This window comes from Primulina tabacum, chromosome 18 (genome assembly GCF_025594145.1).
Source record: "Primulina tabacum isolate GXHZ01 chromosome 18, ASM2559414v2, whole genome shotgun sequence".
Taxonomy (NCBI): domain Eukaryota; kingdom Viridiplantae; phylum Streptophyta; class Magnoliopsida; order Lamiales; family Gesneriaceae; genus Primulina; species Primulina tabacum.
The window spans coordinates 32,116,985-32,140,961 of NC_134567.1; the positions used below are offsets into that span (position 1 = coordinate 32,116,985).

A 23,977-nucleotide genomic window follows, 5' to 3' on the forward strand; every position below is an offset into this window, starting at 1 on the left:
AGCTAATTCATATCATTTGTTCAAATAAATAAAACTAAATCTAGAAACGAGTTTGGCAAAAGTGGAGGTGTTGGAGTTGAAATTTCTTGTACTGGTGGTGTATGTATGGAGCAGAAATGATACAAGAGAATCATGTATTCACCACACATTATATTAGAAAATATCTTAAATTCTAGCTTCCTCAATAATATCTTTTAAATGAGATCGACTTTTTCTAAATAAATTAAATATTTAATTTATATTTTTGTAAAAAAAAAATCATTGAACGTGCGAGGTAATGCCTTTTTTTTTATTAAGAAGATGATTATAAGAGATTGAAATTAGTGTAGAATTATTGTCCAAATGAAAAAGTATCGGCAAAATTATTGTCCAAATGAAAAAATATCGGTAAAAACTTGTGTGAGACGGTCTCACGGGTCGTATTTTGTGATACAGATATCTTATTTGGGTCATCTATGAAAAAATATTATTTTTTATGCTAATAGTATTAATTTTTATTGTGAATATCGGTAGGATTGATCCGTCTCACATATAAATATTCGTGAGACCGTGTCTACTCAAAAATATTTTATCAGAACATTATCTTGCAAGGCTTTTTGTTGCAGCTCCGAATTTCCAGTCAAATAATTTGGTCTGGGAATGATTGTGATAAGTGTGCATATGTTGTTAGTAGGTCACTTCCCCATTTATTTACCATTGGCTTTTGCCCATCCACAAGTCTCTCATCATCACCAGCTGTTACCTTCCCTTCTTTCTTCTTTTTACCCACTGTCAAAAATTTCCATTTTAATTTATTGAGTTTTTGGATTCCAATGTTCAACACATACTTTTAACCTTAACATACTATTACAAAACTAACTTTTTTCTTATATAATTTATACGTTCAGATTGAAATATAGCAATATCAGAAGTGGTAGATGAATCTCGACAGCCTGAATAATGGTCAATGATGCTTTTTAAATTCATTAATCAGGAAAAAAAAAAACAATTTACCAATATAATAATAATATATTAATCAATATTCTGCCTTTATAAATGTACTAGCACCACCACCACTTCTATTTTATCTTCCATAGTTCCAAGAAACTATCAACATGGCTTCAACCATTTCTTTCCCTCTTCTTGCACTGCTCTTTTCCTTGTTTCTCGCCAGAACATGGGCTTCCGACATGTCTATCATCTCCTACGACGAGAAAATCGGTGTAAAATCCGGTCCGGGGCTGCGCTCCGATGATGAGGTGATGTCCATGTACGAATCCTGGATGGTCGAACACGGAAAAGCTTATAATGCTCTTGGCGAGAAGGAGAAGAGGTTCGATATTTTTAAGGATAATCTGAGGTACATAGATGAGCAAAACGCGGTGGCAAACCGGACATATAAGCTTGGTCTGAACCGGTTCGCCGATGTCTCCAACGCTGAGTACCGGAACACGTATCTCGGCACGCGATCCAGACCCCAGGGGCGGTTGTCGGCGGTGAGTGGCCGGTACGAGCCGAAAGTCGGCGACGACTTGCCGGATTCCATTGACTGGAGGGAGAAAGGCGCCGTTGCTCCGATCAAAGATCAAGGCAGCTGCGGTAGCTAACTATTTTACTCCCTACTGTTTTTCCTTTGGTTACTATTTTTTCCATGTTCTTTATGGTTGAAGATGAGAAATCTGGTTTATGATATTATTATAACCTGTCTTGCTTTTGAAAAAATTAATCTTTATACACAATATCTTTCAAAAAATATAAATTTAATATCTCTAATTACTTAAAGTTTGTGACTGGTCTTTTTTCATCCTTTTTATGATCTAGATTAATAATTTGCAGTTTTGATAATTTTTCTTATCTATCTCAAGTCTAGATCCTGCCAAGTAAAAAAAAATTGAATGAAATTATAGCTACTTTAACCTCTTGTAATCTTTTGAGCTAAATAAATATTATCTTCTAACAATACCTAATTGACTCCAATATTATTACCATCAAGTCTAAGAATAGATTAGAAGTATTCAAAATTTCTAGTTCTTGAATGTTATTTTGACTTTGTGGGAGGAGATAACTTATCAGACCAGACAGAGACGAAAATCACGAAGGATAATTGATATATATCGTTAAGATTAAATTAATTAAATATTTGGTGGTTTGCCTCCGTCAGGAGGGTTTTGTTGGAACGTTGTGGCTTTCATCCCTTGTTCAATAAGCCAATAACTAATGATTCATTACAAGATTGAGCCGGCAGGTACTTATTTTAATCATGTCACGCAGTGACTAATTGTAAGCTGACAAAAGAGAAACAAAGTGTGCAATTGCAAGAATTTCAAGTTGATAATCTCTCTCATATAAATACAATCTTTATGTCAATCAGATCTATGGGACAACACTATCATACCTCTCTTGACCAAAAAAATAAAAATTTGCAGTATGTGATTTTTCCCCCCAAAAATCCAAGCTTTAGAAGGAAGGCAGTCTTTTCGGCCTCTCATTTATTAATGTGAATCTTCATCCATGTTATTCAAGAGTCATGCATGAAGTTCTAATTTTTCTAGCCTCTCTTTCCTTTTGCTGTGTCCCATAGCCGGAAAACTTTTGCTCCACGGCTTTAAAAGTTGTAATCTTTTAGAAAACAGTCGTGTTGCTGCACACTCCGTTAGAACATATGGCCCAACTTGGATATTTTGCTACTTTATTGTGTCATTTGAGGTGCCGAAAATGATGTGTGGCTGATTTGAGTTTTTTCGAATTTTTGAAGGGAGTTGTTGGGCGTTCTCCACCATTGTCGGTGTGGAAGGTATAAACCAAATAGTGACAGGAAAGTTGGTCTCACTTTCGGAGCAAGAGTTGGTCGATTGTGATACGAGTTATGACCAAGGGTGCAATGGAGGTCTGATGGACTACGCATATCAATTCATTATCAAGAATGGTGGAATTGACTCTGAGGAGGATTATCCCTACAAAGGAACGGATGGTAAATGTGATCAATACAGGGTCAGTTTTTATATCTTTATACAACGGAATTTATTTATTGATATGACCCATTCAGATTATATATATCAAGCTCAGATAACAACTCTTTTTGACATTGGCTCTTACTTTTGATAATGATTAATGGTTAAACTAAGTATCAAGAGAAGATTGTTTAAGAATCTCATAAACCCTCTTAAACGTTCTGCAAATTAACTTGTATGGAATGATACTAATTTCATATTTAGCATAAACTTGACTATATATCCTTGGAACAATGGATTCCCAGAAAAATGCTAAAGTTGTATCGATTGAGGGCTACGAAGATGTGCCTACTTACAACGAGAAGGCGCTAAAGAAGGCTGTTGCAAATCAACCAATTAGCATTGCTATTGAGGCTGGTGGGAGGGACTTCCAATTGTATGAATCAGTAAGTTTTGCCACTCTCCAACACTGATACACCCTTCGTACCTGATAGTTTTATTAGTCATCTGTCTCATTGTCTGTCGTTACTTCTCTCATTATGTTCCGTGAATTTCTGCAGGGTATATTCACAGGGAAGTGTGGAGTGTCACTAGACCATGGTGTGGGAGCTGTTGGTTATGGAACTGAAAATGGTGTTGATTATTGGATAGTCAGGAACTCGTGGGGCACGAGTTGGGGAGAGAAGGGCTACGTAAGGATGGAACGTAATGTTGCATCAAAATACGGTCTCTGTGGTATTGCTGTGGAGCCCTCGTACCCAACTAAAACCGGCTCAAATCCTCCCCCATCTCCCCCATCACCTGCCCCGTCACCATCGGTTTGTGACAATTACTCTGAATGCCCTGAAAGCACTACTTGTTGCTGTGTGTATGAGTACTACAACAACTGCTTTGCGTGGGGTTGCTGCCCTCTGGATGGTGCCACATGTTGTGAAGATCATAATAGTTGCTGCCCACACGAGTATCCTGTGTGCAATGTTCGAGCTGGAACCTGCTCAAAGGTATGTCAAAATAAAGGATTTTTTATTGATTTCGTTCGATGGCATAGTTTCTTGGTTATTGAGTGAGTTTTAAAATGTGCTTGATGCAGAGCAAGAACAACCCCCTCGGAGTGGAGGCGATGAAGCACATTCTTGCTAAACCGATTGGGACTTTCAGAGAGGAGGGTAAGAAGAGTAGTTCTTGACCGATTCTTTGAGGCCTCAACAGGTCGATGAGAGTCGAGCAGAAGGGTGATTCTGAACGGGAGAACTAAGTTAATTCTTGATGATCTCTTTGGTTTATTTGATTTTGAAAGATCTCGTCATGGAATGAAACGAAAATCAAGAATCATATATGTAGAAGGACTGAATTTGCGAGCTAGAACATATTGTTGTATTACTATATTAATTATGTAACAGTTGCTTCTGTATTTCATCCACGATTCAAGAATGAAGCCTGCTTCGATCAGCTTGAATTACAATTCTACTTGTACTTTATTTATCCTACATTGGAAAGCCTTTTCTATTCGGAACAACAGTCTTCCTTTAGTTACACGTGAATTTTTTGTTTTCCGATGGCATTTCTGGTTGGAGACGACTTTTAGCCGCATCCAAGAGTCTGGACCATGAATCTATCTAGTATTTTTATACGGATCTTAATTACAATGTGAAACTTCAAAAAATTTAATATCAATTTTAAAATAGAAATTGATAGTCATTTTGCCTAAAAAATAGTATAATAAAAGAAGAAGAAGATGTCAGATGCAAATGTTCCCACGTTAACAAGTCTTTTCTTACTGTTGGTCCCCTCCACCCTCTCTCCACATCACATCTCAATACTTTTTATTGCAATATGTCCAACCTAACAATGTAATCGCTCTACAGACCTTAAATATTTAAAATTATATTTTATTTTTTAAAATAATCGCACCTTAGCAATAATATTTCTCCTCTTGGCCCTCCCCTGATAGAGCCTCACTCGCCGCCAGTTGATATCACATTATTTATTAGCTTAATTTGTTAAGCTTGCATTCAATCGTTTTATTTAATTAATAGTATAAAATTAATAAAATAAACCAATTTTAATCACAACTATCAGATCGTAATAAATTTGAATGCCACAAATATTGTTAAAAAATAATAATTTATGGCGTACTTTGTTTGATACTGATTATTAATTATGTTTGGACGTTTTAAATAGGCTATATATTTCCAACCACCTTACTAAATGCAAATTCCATCTGCTGTATTTATGATTTACTAGGAATGTATACGTGCGATGCACGTAGATAACTAAGAATGAAATATATAATAATGAGATTTAAATAATATTTAAAATCGAATAACATATTGTTTATGAGTATTTATCAATCTAAATATATATAAAACACAAAAAATGAAAATATATTATGATAATAAGTCATATATATTCACTGATTCATATGACACTTTCAATCCGCGTGATTATAACATAATGACAGCTCTCTCAAATTTGAAAATATATCTTTCATCCAAATATAATTCACAATAGAAAAAATAATAAAAATAACATAATAGTGAATTTTATCAGATCAAAATCACGATGTACTTAAATTGAGTAAACATAAACAAAATTTTGTCAAATAAAATTCTCTTAATTAACTAAATTATCATAATAATGTTAAAATAAAACCACTAAACATTTATTAAATTAAATATCAATCGTGATTTTGCTAAATGAAATAGATATATAAATAAGATAACACAAAATTTTGTGAGACGGCTCACGAATCATTTTGTGAGACGAATATTCTATTTGATTCAATAATGAAAAAATATTATTTTTTATGACAAAAATATTAATTATTATTGTAAATACAGGTATAGTTGACACATTTCACGGAAAACACACTATGAACATTGATCCTAAATTTGCAAACGCGTGTAGACACAATAATGTAGACACATTATGATTTAAATTTTATATGCATATAATATTTCAAACAATGTTAAATAAAAATAATAAGCACAAAAACACCCGCAAACATTAAAAAATATATATAAGGAAAAAATAATGTCAGAAAAACAAAATGACATGTTTAAATAAAAAAATATTATGCTTCTTAATTCACATTTAAAAATCAAATTGTTATAAAAGTGATATATTTATATGTAAAATAAAAGAAAAGATAAGATAAAAATATTAAATATTCATTAGCAATCATGAAAAAATCAACTCATTTTAGCAACCAATTTTAGTAGCAACAAAGAAAAACAATTGGTAAATTGTGAATTCAATATACATTAATGTACAAAGTCATTTAAAATGTATAGTGAATTACCAAAAGAACCCATAAAAAAATCATTAATTAAATTTACTAACTTAAATGAATAAGGGTATATTAGAAAATTCACAATTAAAAGTCATATATTTATATGTATGTTAGATAATTTCATAAAATATAAATCATATTCGTGGCCTCATTGTGTTTTTTTATTATTGATTTTTATTTAATTATTTCATCATGTAATAAATATATTTTATCTTCATTAACTGTGAACAAACAAACACATTCGTCGTAAAAGAAAGAGAAATGTAACATTTTTTAAAGAAAAATTAAATAATATTTCCTACCATAATTTCCCGCATGCTTGCCTTAGTGCCTGTATATATATATATATATATATATATATATATATATATATATATATATATATATATATATTATATATATATATTATCTATAAATATGTGAGTTTGAATTGTGAATTTACTTGATTATCCTTTCACTCATCCATACTATCTATTCTATACTATTTATAAATATGTGAGTTTGAATTATGAATTTACTTGATTACCCTTTCACTCATCTATACTTTTATACTATTTTATTAAGTTTGAGACCCTTAGAGTAACTAATTTTGGTGTCATGGTCTGTTTTAATAATTATATATATTAATAAAATGTTAAAGTTTTACTGTAAGTTATATGTAGTTCAGGGGATATAATCATTGTTTTTTGGAGTTAAGTCATAGGTTCAATTCTCATTGAGATCATTTTTTTATTCTTTAATTTTTCGATTTGTTTTTTAATTTATATATCAAAATTAGAGTATAGTCCCTCGCTATTTCTTATAATTATATTTTGATCCTCATTTTTTTATTCTTTTATATTTCAATTTATTTTTTAATATATATATCAAAATTACAGTATAGTCCATCGCTATTTCATATATTATATTTTGATCTTCAGTTTAAATATAAATCAAATGAATTATAAAATATATTATACAAGCAGACAACGCGTGCGTCGGTGCACTAGTATATATATATATATATATATATCCTACGACGAGAAAACTGGCATTAAAACCGAGCCAGGGCTACGCTGATGTCCACGCACGAATCTTGGATGTTGCAACACGGAATATCATTCAATGCTCTGGGAGAAAAGGAGAAGAGGTTCGAAACTTTTAACGATAATTTGAGGCATATAGACGAGTAAAACATAATGGCGAACCGGACGTTCAAACTTGGCCTAAAGGTTTCTCCGACCTCTTCAAATGACGAGTACAGAAAGACATATCTTGGTACACGACCCAGAGGCCAGAGCCGAATGGAAATTACGGTGGTAAGTGATGTGTACGACATGAAAGATGAACTCACTTTTCCGGATTCCATTGACTGGACACTGGAGGGAGAAAGGCACCGTTGTGCAATGTGCTGTGCCGATCAAAATCTCAGCATGCAAGCTTCATGAAATTTTTTATTGATAAGAGCTGTTTAGATCAGACTCGTTTTTATTTGCAAAACAACTGTCTTGTTGTCTCCATGGTATTTTACGTTTGTTGTTGTTCTTGGGGAAAAAATATTTAACAACTAAGTACGCGTAACTAGTCATTGGTGGAACCGTTCCATACAATATATGATTTCAAGTGGATTGGCCAAAAAAAACATGGTAAAAAATGTATACTTTTATCTTTCCGGCAAAACATTGAAACATTAGACTTAATTATTTTAGTTTTTAATTTTAAATTCGTGAACCGTGATAATAATCACAAAACCACAAAGTGAGGCATTATCGTGCCACTGGATATTATTAAAAATTATGCTTCGGTGATTGAATTATTTCAGAATTTGAAGGGAGTTGCGGGGCATTCGCTGCCATTGCTGGTGTCGAAGGCATAAACCAGATAGTGACAGGAAATTTGATCTCCCTTTGAGCAGGAGTTAGTGGATTGCGATACAAAGTATGACGAGGCTGCAATGGAGGGGAACTGGATTATGCTTACGAGTTTGTTGTCAAGAATGGCGGGCTTGACTCAGAGGAGACAAAGAGAGGGATGGGAAATACGATGAGAGCAGGGTTAGTTTTAATGTTTCTCTCGGAAAGGATTCAAGTTCGAATGTCCCATTTGAACCAATATATGAGTATATGACTAGTCTGAGTTGGTAGGGAAGCTCATTTTACGATTGTATAAGCTCTTTCAAATTGCATCACACGAATTCTATAACACCACATGAATCTTAGCCCACGTCTGACTATTTCCTTGGAGGAATTGGTTTGTATAAAAATGCCAAAGTTGTAACGATTGAAGGATTCAAGGACGTGACTCCTTACAACAAGAAGGCGCTAAAGCATGCCGTTGCAAATCAACCAGTTGGCGTTTCCATGGAAGTTCAAGGGAGGGACATCCATTTCTATAATTCAGCAAGTTTTTGTCACTAAAAAATTCTGAAATACGTTGAATCTCCCCGGATATTTTCATGGCTTTTCAAGTCAGCCGGTGCATCTCTATTTGTACCTGCTATCAGTCAAATTTGTATAGTTCTGGTTGTTTTCTTGGATACTGAGTGGATTTTTAAATGGGTAGCAGAGCAAGAACAACCCACTTGAGGTGAAAGCGATGAAACATTTTCTTGCAAAACCAACAGGGAAGTTTGGAATCAAGGCAATAACCAGTAGTTCTTGAGCGATAAGAACCTTGAACAGAAGCTGAGGATATGACAGGAGAAAGACCTCATCTCCCAATGGAAAATACGGCTCTTCGGACAGATATGAAGTTAAAGAATCACAATCTCACCATCTTGTACAGTTACTTCAGTTTTTCATTTACAGATTAAATAATGTAGCCGCTTGGATCAGCTTGAATCCTTGTACTAACTGGTTTATGTTACATTGGAATAAGTGGGCTGAGACTTTAATATTTAGAATGAACTATACATAAAACATTAGGATTATTAATTTGGGATAGACGACAGACACCATATCCTCCACCGGTTCCAACCCACAACTATGTATTATCGTAAGGAAACCCAAAAAAAAAAAATCTCATCTTTGATTTCCGATTAATTAAAAAAAACGACGCGAGATTAAAAGTGGGCTTTTACTAGTGGAGTTCATTCAGAAAGATAATAATGTTGTTTTGAAAAAAGAAAAGAAAAGAACGATAATTACTGTTGATTGTATAGGGGTTCTATGCATATCATGAATTTGGACTTTATCCTTCTCGGCATTCTTCCTTCTCTCTGTAATTATATCCTCGTCCCTGATTCTTTAATTTTTGGAGTTTGATGTTCTCTCAAAACGGGGTCTGATTTGTTGGTGAACCGAATCGTATAATTAAATTACAATACTTCATTATGCCATACATTACACAAAGCAAAAACCACTCTCTCATTGTAATAAAATATAAAAAAAAATACATTAGACAAGAATTATTTTCTACTAGGCACAGGTGGCCACGCCAATGACAAATTGTGTTCCTAGTGAACAGGACCTCTTTCTTGAGGAGATTAAAAGTGGGATTCTCAAGAAGAGGAAAAACTACATATTTTGTCTGTGGCGACTGCCTAAGGAATCGTTGAGGATACAACATTCTAAATCGACAAGCAAACCAAAAGATAAACCTGTCTATAGAAGCTCAAGGCCTTAATTTATTTACCTGGAATATTAAGGCCTAGAAGTGATTGTCTCTTCGGCAGAAGCTGTTTTCTTCCCATGGTAACGCTGCTTCCCAAATGTGAAAGGCACGTATTTATATTTCATCATATGCATTATTTGCCTCTTCATTGTTGAGATGAATAGAATTAGCCAGTAGAAAAGCAGAATTGGCCAAAATACGGGCACATCAAAGGCACTAAAGAACGTCAGCACAAAAACAAAGCAGAAGGCTTTTGTGAGTGAATGCCTGCAATTAAGCAAGTACATGTAGATAAGCAGATGAGAAGATAAATCTTGAGTAAGAATATCTCCAGTTTTATCACACTTGTCAAACGTTTTGCCTAAAATTTCAGCCACATTCTAACTCTACACAATTTGACATCAAATACAGAACTCAAATGGAAGAAAGAGTACAGAGAAAAGGAATTCACTCACTCAACAAAACTCAAACCGACAGTGTTTACTTGCTTTTTTCCATGTACTTTTAGTTTCATAAATATGCAATGCAACAACTGCATCAGGATTTTCACAGGTGAAAATAATCTTGAAAGATGGAAAATTTTTGAGGCGAAACAATTCAAAGCATATAAATATAGAGAAAGTCGAATAAGGGAGAGCGACCGTCACAGCTTACGCGAAGCAAGTCCATGCCCAAGAAATTCAATTTTATTTTAAAGATTCCCTGAAACCCAAACCAAATTAAAGAAACATTATTAATACAGCTGCAGAACATTACATGAAGTAATATATTCAGTTAAGAAGGTGTCAAGATCCATTATCTGTTGGCATACCTCAACTTGCTCAAAGACAGGACAGAACCTAATGGAAATAATATCTTACAATAATCTCTTTTACCCACACACAACTGGATCATAATATTTTATTAGATTCTAAAAAAAAGATTCCATCTAACCAGAACTTGAACTCGGGAAGACGGCGTACGAAGGGGCGGAACTCGTCGGAGCCGCGCGTGGGGAGGGTGGGTCCATCAGCCAGCTGGTGGATCTCGGGGTCCACCTGTGGCGACAAAAAGGCAATCAGCAGCTGCAGGATGTAAATTCCCAGTCCGTATGTGGTGATGTAGAAACCCTGCACTATGTAGATGCGCAGCGCGTACATGAAAGCAATCGCCGACAGGAAGATCCAACGGTACAGCACGAACGGAGTCGATTTGTCCAACAAATGCTGGTACCGCTGCCACACAGTGTGGCTGAATTGCGTCACGACGGAGGCGGTGGTATTTTCGCCAGCGATTCCTGCCCCGCCACCCATATTCATTGTATTTTGGTGTTGAAACGAGAGAGATTACAGAGGAAAACTGTAAACGCCGATTCTTTCGGTTTTCGAAACAGTAAAACAGACGGTCTAGATTTGATTGAGTGGCAGTGCCATATAGTTAGTTGCTTGCTTTTAATTTGGGTCGGGTTAGAGAGATACAAATTTCCTAAAACAAATTATTTGTGTATTGCCCAATTCATTAATGTGATTGGTTCCGCAGTAATATAGTTTATGTGATTAATTATGTCGGGTCTCTTGCCAGTGGTCGATAAAGTTATAGTCGCATAGAGTTTATGATCTAAATTAAGAAATTATATTATTATAACGATTGAGTTTTTATTTTTCCAAACCTCTCTTCTAAATTTAAAAAAAAAAAAAAAAAACCTCTCTTCTAAAGGGCACTGAGTTCTTGTTTTATACCATATATTCCTGAAAATGAAATAGATATCGAGTTCGAGATCTTGAGAACCACTCTTTTCTAAATGCAATGATAAATTTTCCATACCCAATGGCTCATCATGGTTATACTATTATCATCAAATATGATACACGGAAGATGTTATTAATTCAATAACATGATTTTCAGTCTTCTTAGCACATGCCAACAAACAAGTTGGCAGTAAAATAATCTTGTTTTGAAACTCACCGTGTTGACTTTATGGGGGTTATGGCGTGGATGATACAGACTACTATATTGTTATCATTAACGCGGGTCTAAATCTGTGAGGGTTTTTCAAAGTCAACCCTCCAATGCCAAAGTCTCCGTACTGTTTCGCTATATAGAGTTCGATCATTTGAGAATAATCATAAAACCAATCATACCTTCAAATTGATCGCCATGGTTGGAGCACCCGCTTCTTACTCTGGAAATCAACCCCAGGCCCCTGCAAACTCAGGTATCAATATTATAAGTATGTTCTTTGTTCAAGATTTCCAGTTGGATCTGTTTGTGTTATGTTAAGTTTAGCTTCATGTGGTTTCAAACCAATATTCTACACAAATTTTGGGACTTAAAAATTGATACAGGTACGAACGCCATGGAATCAAAATATGCTCCGCCACCATCTCAGCTCTACGCAACACCAAATGCACCCATTTCGACTCTCCTGCCGTACAACGGAATGAATCCAACAGAAGGCCAAGCACCACCACTGCAGCCTCCTGCCCCTTCCGGCCCTTACCCAGCGCCATATCCAAATCCTGCACAACCTTTTAACACTAACTACTCGTATCCCACTCCTAATCCACCAACATCCACCCCTTTCCCGGTCAACTCAACCACCCCACCACAGCCTTTTCCTCCTGTCAGCTCGGTCACTGCACCACCACCTTTTCCTCCTTTCTCCACCACCACTCCGGCGGCCAATCCTTATCAACCATCTTCAACAGCCCCTTCACCTTACCCTGCCAATCTTTATCAACCATCTTCAACGGCCCATTCACCTTACCCTGCCAATCCTTATCAACCTATCTTCAACGGACCCTTCACCTTACCCTGCCAATCCATCTAATACAACAGCACCTTATCCCACTTATTCATCTGCCCCGAGTCCATTTCCTACTTACCCCGTGAACCCTGGGCAAACTGCGCCACCTGCCCATCCTTCGACAGGATATCCTCCACATCCTAGCAGTCTTCAGCCCCCAGGTGCTTATCCTCCAGGTACATTTGCAACATCTCAACTATGTTTCATGTATTAATTGTATTCATCAAGGATCATCTAAAAGAAAATTGGAAAATCCATTTACTCTGGCAACAAGAGGCGGAGCAAAGAATTTGTACAGTGTCAACGATTCAGGCTCGGGGCAAAGCCATGTTTTCGTGAATATATATATATAATACAAAATATTAATAAAATTGAATTTAAAAAAAAACATGTAGAGGTAGGGCGTAAATCATCCCCACCCCTCTCGTTTCGCAACAATTTGGAAACCAAGAAACTAACCAAATGACAGTGGGGAGACGACATAGAACATGAATTTTTTTTAAAAGAACATATGAATTTTTAAATTGTCTATTGAAAAACTATGAACTTTGAACTTGAGGGAAGCTAATGGCAATCTTATGCTTGTTCTTGCAGGTCAGTTTCCACCCCAAGGGAATCAAACAATCCAAGCACCATATCCCACGGGTATTAACCCAGCCAGTCAGTACCCACCTCAAGCGAATCCGACAAGCCAACCACCATATTCCATGGGTATTAACCCAATGCCACCACCCACCACTGGTCACTACCCAATTCCTCCACCCGCTGGAGGCGCCTACCCACCACCACAATATTATTCAGGATCATAAGAATGATGAATTTTAATTTGAATCCACGGCAAAAATTCGTGTTATATCGATTTGTATCCGAAATTTTTATTTGAGCACGTTATTGTATGACATTTAAACTTTTTTCAATACAAGAAAACTTTTCATTTGATTTTCTTAGCATAAGCTTTCAAATGTGTGAAAAAGATGCCCCATCTATCATTCGTGTTGGGTCTTACTTCGGGGCATATTTGAAAACACCCGAACATCCATTAACACAAAGTGCTTCATATTGTGTATACATAAATTCTTTTGGGGTTTAAATATTTTTAGTCATCCAACGAAGTGATAGCTCTTATCTGGATTCACATATCTCAGTCGTGCCTATGAATATATGGAAAGTTGAACGTCATCACATTTGGATATACATTCAAATTATTAGTTCCAATTCTAAACCATCAAAGTTCAGAACTTCAAATTGATTTATTTTTTATTTCTTTAGTAAAAAGTAAATACACGATACTCAACATTAATAAGCTGCTCAATTTTCTAACGTTATTTATACTCTGGAAGATAACCTTTTGTATTCCAAGTTCCTGGATATTTTTTTGTTGGGCATTATCTTCTAGTTGATTGAAGATCAAGGTACACGATACTCAACATTAATAAGCTGCTCAATTTTCTAACGTTATTTATACTCTGGAAGATAACCTTTTGTATTCCAAGTTCCTGGATATTTTTTTGTTGGGCATTATCTTCTAGTTGATTGAAGATCAAGGTTATTATTGAAGAAAGTTTAGCTATCTCGATCCATACTTGAGGCTTATTAATAAATTACTGAAGAAAGATTTTATCTTTGAAGAGGAATTTTAAATGCTTGGTTTGAATTCTCTCTGGGAATGAGCCATTGTTATTATTATTGAGCTCTTTGGTACTTGTGCACCAGGTAGTATACCGTTGTATCTGTTGGTTATGTCCTCAGATTATCCGAAATTTGAATAGGAGGGTATGCGTAAAAGTAGGAAACAACGAATTGCAGAACATTTGACAGTAAAATCTTTGCACTTCGACAATGATTTACAATTCCAATGAACAGTCATAGCTAAAACAAATAAGATGATCGGATATCGCTCATTTACCTTGATGATAAGATTTTCGAAATGGATGGAACGATGAATAATCAAGCACATTCAGCATGCTGATATAAAACAACTGACCAGAAACTCACAAACAGTTTGAATCATGGAATTTGAGGCCTAATATACTGCGTTAGGTGGAATGATAACAAGAGTTCATAGCTTTTCTACCTCATATTCTACCTAAGAAGTAAGAACCATTATCAAGAGTTGCCATATATATCAAGATTCAATAAACATTCAATTAGCTCAACCCTAGAGTCTGAAGATCATAGAATGGAATTTAACATCGAACTGAATACATACACTGAACTAGAATGCAAACTTACCGGACCAATAGTTTTAATTCCCCACAGCTACTCTACCCGAGTTCCTTCCAACATTATTCCGGCCTCGGCCACCAAAGCTTGACCATCTCCTGAGCGTGCAAGCCACCAAGCTCCTCCCTGAAAAAGCCCCTAACCTCGTCTTAAAGGACATGGATCTCCCTGTACTGCTAGACGCAATGTTGACATCCCTATGTCCTCTATCAGTTGGAGGAATATCAGCACCACCAATTTCTTGCTCGCTGCCACCGGCTTCGGGCAATTCGGGCTCGATGGTATCCAAGGTCACTGCAAGTGAACCTCTACTGGCTCGCAACCAATCTGCTCCCTCAGAGGTCACCCCTCTGCACTTCTTGACCTTCACCTTTACAAGGTTAGGGCATCCACCAGCGAGTGCTTCCATGCCATGATCTGAGACAGGACAGCTCTTGATGCACAACTTCTTCAAGGCAGTACATTTTTCAGCAATGCAATAAATCTCAGCATCTCCAACAGTTTCACTCCCACAAAGTGCTAATCTTTCCAGATTCCCGCAATTCGTTGCCAACTTTGCTAAACTCAAATGTGTAGGATTCACGCCAATCAAAACCAGCTCCAGCAGATTCGGGCAGTGAGTAGCAATCGCAATTAATCCATCATCACCTATTCTATTTGTTTTCCATCCATCGATGTGGAGCTTCCGAAGCAACTTACATTTCACAGCAATGCTCGCAAGTCCAAAATTAGTACACTCCGGGGTTTTCACCAAATGCAATACTTCGAGATTCACACAATTCGATATAGCAGAAAGGCCAAGATCACTTACCTGAAGCCTCTCCAGATGAAGCTCTACAAGCCAAATTATCCTATCCGCAATAATTTCAAGCACCTTATCCCAATCCCCGGAACACCTAAACAACTTCAAACTCCTTAAATTTTTTGCCCCAACGATCAACTGCCCGAAACACTGCCCATTGTAAAGATCCTTCAAACAAATAACTCTCAAAGATCCAGAAGCTTTTCCCGGTCGAATGGGCTCGGCTGCAGCCCCATCAGTAATACCACGCAACCGCTTCACTGACAATTCCTCTAGAAGCCCACAATTTTCAAGCAAAGCATTCATTCCTTTTGCTCCAAAACTGCAAGACCCACAAGAAAATTTCTGCAGATTCTTACAGTTCTTAGCGAAAGTGGCCATTCCATCGTCAGTGAGTTCGCGGCAGGCGCGAAGCTTCAATCTTGTGAGGTTCGTGCACTTTAGGGAGATCTGAATCAACGTTTGGTCGCCAATGCTGACAGATCTGCGATCACATTTTAGAGCAAGCTTAGTTACCGCATCGAAACGAAGGAACAATCGAGGTATAAAATCGGTAAGCTCGGACTGCGCATTGAGCGACAGACGGTGGCGACTCTGCCCCTCGATTCTCAGCCAGCGGCGACACACCAGAGACAAGCGCTTCCTGTCACCGGAAGAAAGTGACTGGAAAATATACGCCAAGCACTCTTCAGGGAGATCCAACGTGTAGTCGTTTCCATCGACTGAAGTTACCTAGGAGGGTAGTGGCAGAATCAGGGCCCTTGGCAACCGGCACCGCCACCGCTGGTGAGGAGATCAAAGCCGCGGCGGGGTTGGAAGATATGGGCTTGGAGGTGGAAGCTGATTGGCCCATCTGCTACGGAGGTGTAGTCTTACGATTCCACCTTCTCGGGAGCTTTTCTCTAATGTACGGGAAGCTAAATTATTATTATTATTATTATTTTGAAAATACAGAAGCTGATTTGTTTTTCTTCTCCTCTTTGAAAGTTGAATATTTACCTGTGTAGTCTGGTACGAGAAAATCACTATGATTTGAGGAAAAGGGGTTTTTTTTTCTTTCTGGATTGTCTTTACGGATAAGATAATTATCTTTAATTTGGGATTTCGAATTGAGGGATGGAAAACGTGAATGGCATGCTAAGAAATGATAGAGCAGAATTTGAATTAATGACATTAATTCTCGAATGAAATATGCAGTTTAATTTAATTTATTAAATTTCTCTTTTTCGCTTAAATTTGTTCGAATTATGTCACTTTAAGTAGCACGTTGTTAATGTGAAAAAACTATTAAAATTTCCCGTGATGAATAATAAAGATAAGATATCCAACACAAATGTAAATTGATTTGACAATTTTGAGTAACTAGCTAGCTAATGAATAAAAAATGAGGATTTAAAACATGCAAAACTTTGTGTAAGACGGTCTTACGGGTCGTATTTTGTGACACGGATCTCTTATTTGGGTCATCCATGAAAAAATATTACTTTTTATTGTAATTATCGGTAGAGTTACCTCGTCTCACAGATAAAGATTCGTGAGACCGTCTCACAAGAGACATATTCTATAAAAAAAAAAAATAATCAATACAGTGTATTGTATAAATTAGAGGTTTAGTGGAAGCATTATCATATCAAAAAATTTTGCTTTCAAAAAAAAAAAGGATCGAATTTAAGAAGGTTAAAATCGAGAATTTTTACTGCTATATCAACTGTAATACCTTCTTTCAGTAATTTGAGCGGTGAGTTAAATCTTAATGAATGACATGAAATAATGTGAAAGTGGTGAGTTACGGTGACAATATATGGTGTAACGTACATTTCAAAAAAAAAAAATATGGTGTAACGTAAGCAATAAGTGAATTGGTAAACCGAATATTTAGACAAGTGATGCTACTTAAAATTCATAATGCCTGCTTCATCAAATGAGTGAGTTTGTGAGACCCGATTACCCACACATGTTAACGGATACAAACTTATCAAAGGTATGCTTAGATTGTTATATGTAAATTCAATAATTTCAGCTAGCTTTTTTCTCACATCCATTAATTTACCCATTTAATCTGGTCAATACGTTTAACACTGGGACCATACATAGTGAAATAACAACAGCTAGCTATTTGGCAGAATTATGGTATCACTTTTGACTGCTTTGTCTCCAAATTATTATGAAACCCCTCGTCGTTTAATCACACACACATATATACTTATACATTAATGTGATAGGTAAGTTTTTCCCACGGAAGCGATTAACAAATTAATCGGGATAACAATTAGCCGTAGGTATTAAGATACAATCAATTTCATCTAATCATTCGGATTTCGAGATTTAAATTTGTTGGTGATACACATATTCAAAAAAAACTGTGTTCATAGAGGAATGCGACATTATCGAGAGAGAGAAATCTGCAATTTTGAAAGAAGTTCGATCAAGATGGAGTTGAAGTCGAGTGAGACTCATCCAGTGAAGTTTACTGAATGTGGTTGTCATATAGATGTCATTTAAAAAAAAAGTTTTTTTATTTGAAAAAATATTTGTATTATCATGACATTTTATATTTTATGAATTTGCTTGATAGCTAGAAATTGTTTCGTGAATACAAGTCTATTACATAAAATAATGTTAAAATTATTTATGTTCTTTTTGTCGCTTTCAATTTTGTATATTTTAATTAATTATGAAACAAAACATGAGAAAATCGGATAGAAATATAATAATAATAATAATAATAATAATAATAATAATAATGGTGGAAAAGACATTAAAGCTGCGGGTCAAGGGTAATAAAGGGGTGGGGTGCATGGAGGACAAGTTGGGGAAGTGATTATGATTACGTTTTCATTACGATCGTGACAACTCTTTAATTAAATGGGACATAAGATTAAGGTTTAATTTTCTGTTTAACAAAATTTAATGCGAAACATTCCATAAAACTTAATCATCGTGTTCAAATGTATTGATCATTGCATGGTCCCTATGCAATCACGATTGAATTCCATCCATAGGACTAGCTAGTATGCAAAGAAAGAACATTGACTTGATACATGATAGCTTTTTATCGATTAGTGAGTTGGGTTTTATATAGAAGTAAAACGAGATTGCTCATAAAATGGAGAAATATTGCACAAATATTTAGAATCGGATTGGCTAATTATGAATGAATGGTAATTAGTTTGTGCCAGGTGCCTACCCATTGATCACACACAAATAATAATTACACACAAATTATAGGGGGAAAGTATGGGGAAGCATGCATGCATTGGCAACATTCCGATGTTAACCAACCACACTCTCATGCTAATTTAATATTTATGTCTTATTTTATATTTATTGATAATTTTTAGTATTTTTTTTGGAAATATGACAATCTAATTGAAGAATTGGGAGTTTGAAAACATATATATATAGAGAGAGAGAGCAATCGATAAATTTAGTAAAAATATTATTGGCCGTTGACTAATGCAGCTATTGGGCCTCTAATTTATGTATCATTAATTAGTGACGCTGGTCTTCGTTAATTCTGTCATTTTCACGTTTCTAAATAATTTATTTACCTGGAGTAAACTATGTCTAAAAAGTTGCGGGCACATATTATTTGTTACGGTAAACTTACTTGGATGTTGCAATTTATCATTAATACGAATATTTTATGTGCCCCTCGCTATTTCTGGCGTGGCCCATTTACACGAGGGCCTAAGCCCACTCTACTTACATCTCTCGTGGCTCCCTATCCGACCATACCCATATTATATTAAGAATATGTATTTTGTGACACTGTCTTATAAATTTTTATCTGTGAATCGAGCCACGTCTCTTAACTCCAATTTCCATTAATGTTTCTTAGATTTAAGTTGTTCTTCGTGGGCACTTTGTATTTTGTAACCTTACACCGTAAAATATACTGCAGATTGTAGATTTGTGTCTTATCTGCCTTCTGCATTGGCCACTGCCACAATGCTGTATGCTATTAGCAGTGTTGAGCCCAGCATTGGGGTGCAATATCAAGATAAGCTAGTAAGCATTCTCGGAACAAACAAGGTATAATATTATGTGTATGTATGTAGACATTTTGTCCTTGTTCTCCCATAATATACAGAAAATTAAATATTCCTCAAATCCAAGAATCTTTATAGGTCAACTAAGAAATCTGAAAAATTGAAACAGGAGAAAGTGGAACAATACTGCAGGCTAATACAAGATGTAGCCACCAGCGTACACTCCCTCTCTAGAAACAAAAGAAAGTTTGGATCTTTTCCCGGAAGTCCGAAAGGAGTCATGGATGTTTGATTGAGCTCTGAAAGCTCTGTTAATGATTCGTGGGCAGAGGCAAAAAATCCTTCAGTTTCATCCTCACCAGAGCGTTCGTCCAAGAAAATCAGACCTAATTTCTCTTAGTTTATTGCTTTTTTAATTTGAATCTGTCATAAAGATTAGAGAGAAATTATATATATATGTTTGTTGTAAAGCAAGCATGGTTGAATTTGTAATTGTAGTTTGCAGTATGGGAGGAAGAATTTGTTTGTATATGTAGGATTTTTGAAAAGGCGTTTTGGGTATTTAAATGAGGAATATATCGAACTGTTAAATTTGTTTGCATGTGATGTGAGGAAGAAGAGTTTACTGTCGCCCACTGGGGGATGAAGACGGTTTATGAACCGTCAGCTATTCCGAAATTTTGGTATATTTATTAACGTCGTGTATTGTACGCTACGAATAATTGTATTAATGATGTGCATATGCACGCCGCGGATAATAGTATTAACAGCGTGCACATGTACGTCGCGGATAATCTTGAACTTTCAACGGCTTGCATCTTTGCAGCATGCAATGTTCGCTGCTGAAAAGAATTTGCGCGCTGCGAAAAACCATTTTTGTTGTAGTGGAGACAGAGAAAAAAAACAGACAAAAATTCATCACGAAATAAGTTTTTTCAGGAACCTCTACTATCAACCTGGTTTTTTCAGTGATTCAGGGATGATTGACTTTCTTGTTTGTTTTTTTCTATGTTGAATAGTAGAGGTTCCTGAAAAAAACCAGGTTGAATAGTAGAGGTTCCTGAAAAAACTTATTTCGTGATGAATTTTTGTCTGTTTTTTTCTATGTCTTCACTACAAAAAAATGGTTTTTCGCGCAAATTCATTTTCCGCAGCGCACATTACATGCTGCAAAGATGAAAGCCGTTGAAAGTTCAAGATTATCCGCGACGTATATGTGCACGCTGTTAATACTATTATCAGCGGCGTGCATATTACAATTATCCGTAGCGTGCAATGTACGATGTTAGTGGATATACCAAAATTTCGGAATAGCGACGATTTACTCTAAAATTACCGTCGCTGATTCAATTTTAGCGACAGGTTTTGATATATATTCCGTCGCTAAATATTCCGTAGCGCGGACGTGGCTCTACGTGAGGCATGCGTCCGCGCTTACGAAGAACGGACGCTGCTCCACGTGAGCATCGTCTGTGCTTCGTAAGCGCGGATTGAGGTATTTTTGCATACCTTTTTTTAAAATTATTTTTGAAATTAATTTTAAAAATTAAATTATTTTTTAAAAAAACCCCTTTAACTTTATTACGAACTGATTTTATTATTTTTTAAAAAAAATTGACAGTGAGAACATGCCTGTCACCATTTTCCGATGCATATTAGATAAATCAATGCAGTAACTTATAAACCATACTAGCTAAATAAATAATATTGACAAGCGTTGTGGAGAACTTATGATTAGCCAAACAATAAATTTTGTTAGCGTTAATGACCACAAAAAGAGAGGTATGGAATGTTGAAAATGGAGCACGGCGTGTCTGATTTTGGGCAAATGTACATCTTTTGTTTATTGCTTTTGGTAGGTAGAATAATAGACACTTCATGTCTCCAACCCATAAAATCAAAGAACAAAATACCATGGTACCGGAGGACAAGATACATAAGATGTCGTGGAGGTTATATATAATCTAATATATTGAAAAGAGATGGTTCTTATAATTTCCTACAGTCATCCTTTTGACCTAGTGAATACTAATGGTCTCGTGCTTTTCCCTTTTCATTTTTTCTTTTCTACCTAAGGTATAGGATTGTCAATTTTCTCCACGAATTTAGGGTTTTGTGTAAAAAAAACTTGAAATGATGACGGAGATCTCTTACTTTTTCAGGTTCGATGATTTTTTAAATCCCTGAAATAGTTGGAGACATGTATGATGTGGGACTATCTTCATCCTATTAATACTGATATTAATATTATATTATCATTAATAATAATAGTATAACAATAAGTTCGGATTGGAGATTTCCCAGACCCGTCCCCGTCCTGTCCATTAATATTTTTGATCTAGATAAGGATTTGATCCCTGCAAGTTCGAGTTCGAGGATTCATTGAATCAGAAAAAGCAGAGATCGGGAAGAATATGATGGCGGAAATGAAATTCGGAGACGAGGATGAGGCTAACAAACCTGCATCCTCTCCATCCCGTTGTCATCCCTGCTCTTGTATATCTTGAATTTATTAAAGGAGAAGATAAAAGTGAGTATATTAAAAAATTGGTTCCCATTGCAATAATCAGATTAATATGAACAAAACCGAGACAAACGCGAACCAATCATTTTGTGAAGTTTCAAACAAATTAAAGCATTAATTATAGAGTGTTAAAAATTATTTGTTATATTTCAAATTTTCAACAAAGATATTCGTTTATATTTCAAATTAATATTATAGGATTAAGATTTTTTTAAAAATTGAAAATAATAAGAATAAAAAAAATCACGACCAAATAAATGCATGCCATGCACCTTGATGTTTATTCTAATTGTATGAAAATTCTAAATCAACCGTCAATTATTAATTCTAAAACACGACTTAGAGAAACGGGTAATATACATTTTCCCTCAGGATTGATGCGAGAGAACATGCACTTAGCTTCGACTTTTATTTATTTATTAATTACTTTACATTGCAATCTGTAAGTCTGTCTTCCCATCTGCATCATGAATTGTTTATATATGGATAAATTGTACAAAATCTCATTTTATTATTCTAAACGAATTGAATGCAACTTAGAAAATTACACATATATTAATATATTATGGACCTGGATTATACTGTATTTTAGGATACATACATACACACACACAAATATATATATATATGTATTAGTTTTATTATGCTGCACACTTCCGACATTCATCTATGTGACCATCGATGAGGTGACACGTATCTATTACATATAAAATTTTGATATGTTTTATCAAATCCAAAAAAAAATGTTTCACCTCATCGGTACTCATATAGATGAGTACAGAAGGTGTGCGACATAATCAATGTATATATATATGGGTTTTAAGTAGAAAAGACCGAGTCCAAGAGTACCTTATGTTCCAAAGGTCGAATGTTCATATTATAAAAAGTCAAAGTTTGTAAACCAAATTTTTGAAAATTTCCCTGCACGTTAATCCTACCTAATGTTCATTATCGGGTCATAAAATAATAATAATAATAATAATAATAATATTATTATTATTATTAGAATTATAAACACCATCATTTTTATATGTATATTGCTATACTAAATGTATATATTTACTAGTATCGATATTGATGGAGCTTTCTAAAACAAAAACGACACACATTATTAAAAGTTGAAATATAAATTTCTAAATTTTGATATTTCATATCCAAACGTAATCAATCGTCTACTACATATATAAAAAATTACGATTAACATATCGGCATCCAGATTGATTCGATAATCCGCAAAAATCACATTTATTTGTTTATTCATGGGAACGATATATGGAACCGGATTCGATCTGTTTCCTCTTGGGGCAGAGCCGGACCTTTTATGAGGCCAATCAAGCGGTTGCATCAGGGCCCGACCCAATAAAGGTAAGTAATTTTCTTCATGAATTGTGCTTTATTTCCATTTCAAATCTTCTTTATAAATACACATTTATATTTATATTTGTATATTAATCTATCAAAAGATCCTTACTGAAAATGAAATTTATTTGCGATATGGGCACTGTAATGTGCTTAGAGATCATGTTAATTAAATATATAACTAAAGCACACATCGCATGATTTAAATTCTTTAATGAGTTATAATTGAATTATGAGTTTTATATAAATTTTATGTGCGACTTGTATAATTAATAAGTGAAAAGTCTAAGGAAATAAAATAAATTGTGAATAGAGATTGAATGTGTGGACCGTTGAAAGATGAAATTCATTGTTTTTTTGGGATTTCTTTGTCATTTCATTTGTAATTTGTTATTTCGACTCAAAGAATTCTTTGATTTTGTAGTTTCTACAATTAGAGAGACTAAAAGTGTAGATTTGACAAGAATTATCTTCGATCA

At 35.1% G+C, this 23,977-nt stretch overlaps 3 protein-coding genes and 1 long non-coding RNA gene across 4 annotated transcripts; 2 read left to right on the plus strand and 2 right to left on the minus strand.

Annotated features, from left to right (window-relative positions):
* Positions 1-1,048: 1,048 nt before the first annotated feature.
* LOC142533612 (low-temperature-induced cysteine proteinase-like) lies at positions 1,049-4,392 on the plus strand. Its single transcript, XM_075640437.1, has 5 exons — positions 1,049-1,578; positions 2,735-2,970; positions 3,236-3,376; positions 3,491-3,931; positions 4,021-4,392. Exons 1-5 carry the CDS (start codon positions 1,095-1,097, stop codon positions 4,114-4,116), a joined length of 1,398 nt encoding a protein of 465 aa, XP_075496552.1. The 5' UTR covers positions 1,049-1,094; the 3' UTR covers positions 4,117-4,392.
* A 5,095-nt stretch (positions 4,393-9,487) lies between these two features.
* On the minus strand, positions 9,488-11,245 carry LOC142533613 (protein RER1A-like). Its single transcript, XM_075640438.1, has 2 exons — positions 10,747-11,245; positions 9,488-10,080 (listed from the first exon to the last, which is right to left on the minus strand). The coding sequence occupies exons 1-2, from the start codon at positions 11,109-11,111 to the stop codon at positions 9,843-9,845; spliced, it is 603 nt and encodes a 200-aa protein (XP_075496553.1). The 5' UTR covers positions 11,112-11,245; the 3' UTR covers positions 9,488-9,842.
* On the minus strand, positions 9,846-16,617 carry LOC142533611 (F-box protein At1g47056-like). Its single transcript, XM_075640435.1, is given in 3 exon segments — positions 9,846-10,080; positions 14,831-16,349; positions 16,351-16,617. Coding segments are annotated over 2 exon segments (1,632 nt in total). The 5' UTR covers positions 16,477-16,617; the 3' UTR covers positions 9,846-10,080; positions 14,831-14,843.
* On the plus strand, positions 11,848-13,545 carry LOC142533614 (uncharacterized). The gene is made up of 3 exons (XR_012816784.1): positions 11,848-12,007; positions 12,138-12,774; positions 13,193-13,545. It is a non-coding gene; the product is annotated as an uncharacterized LOC142533614 (long non-coding RNA).
* Positions 16,618-23,977: the final 7,360 nt, after the last annotated feature.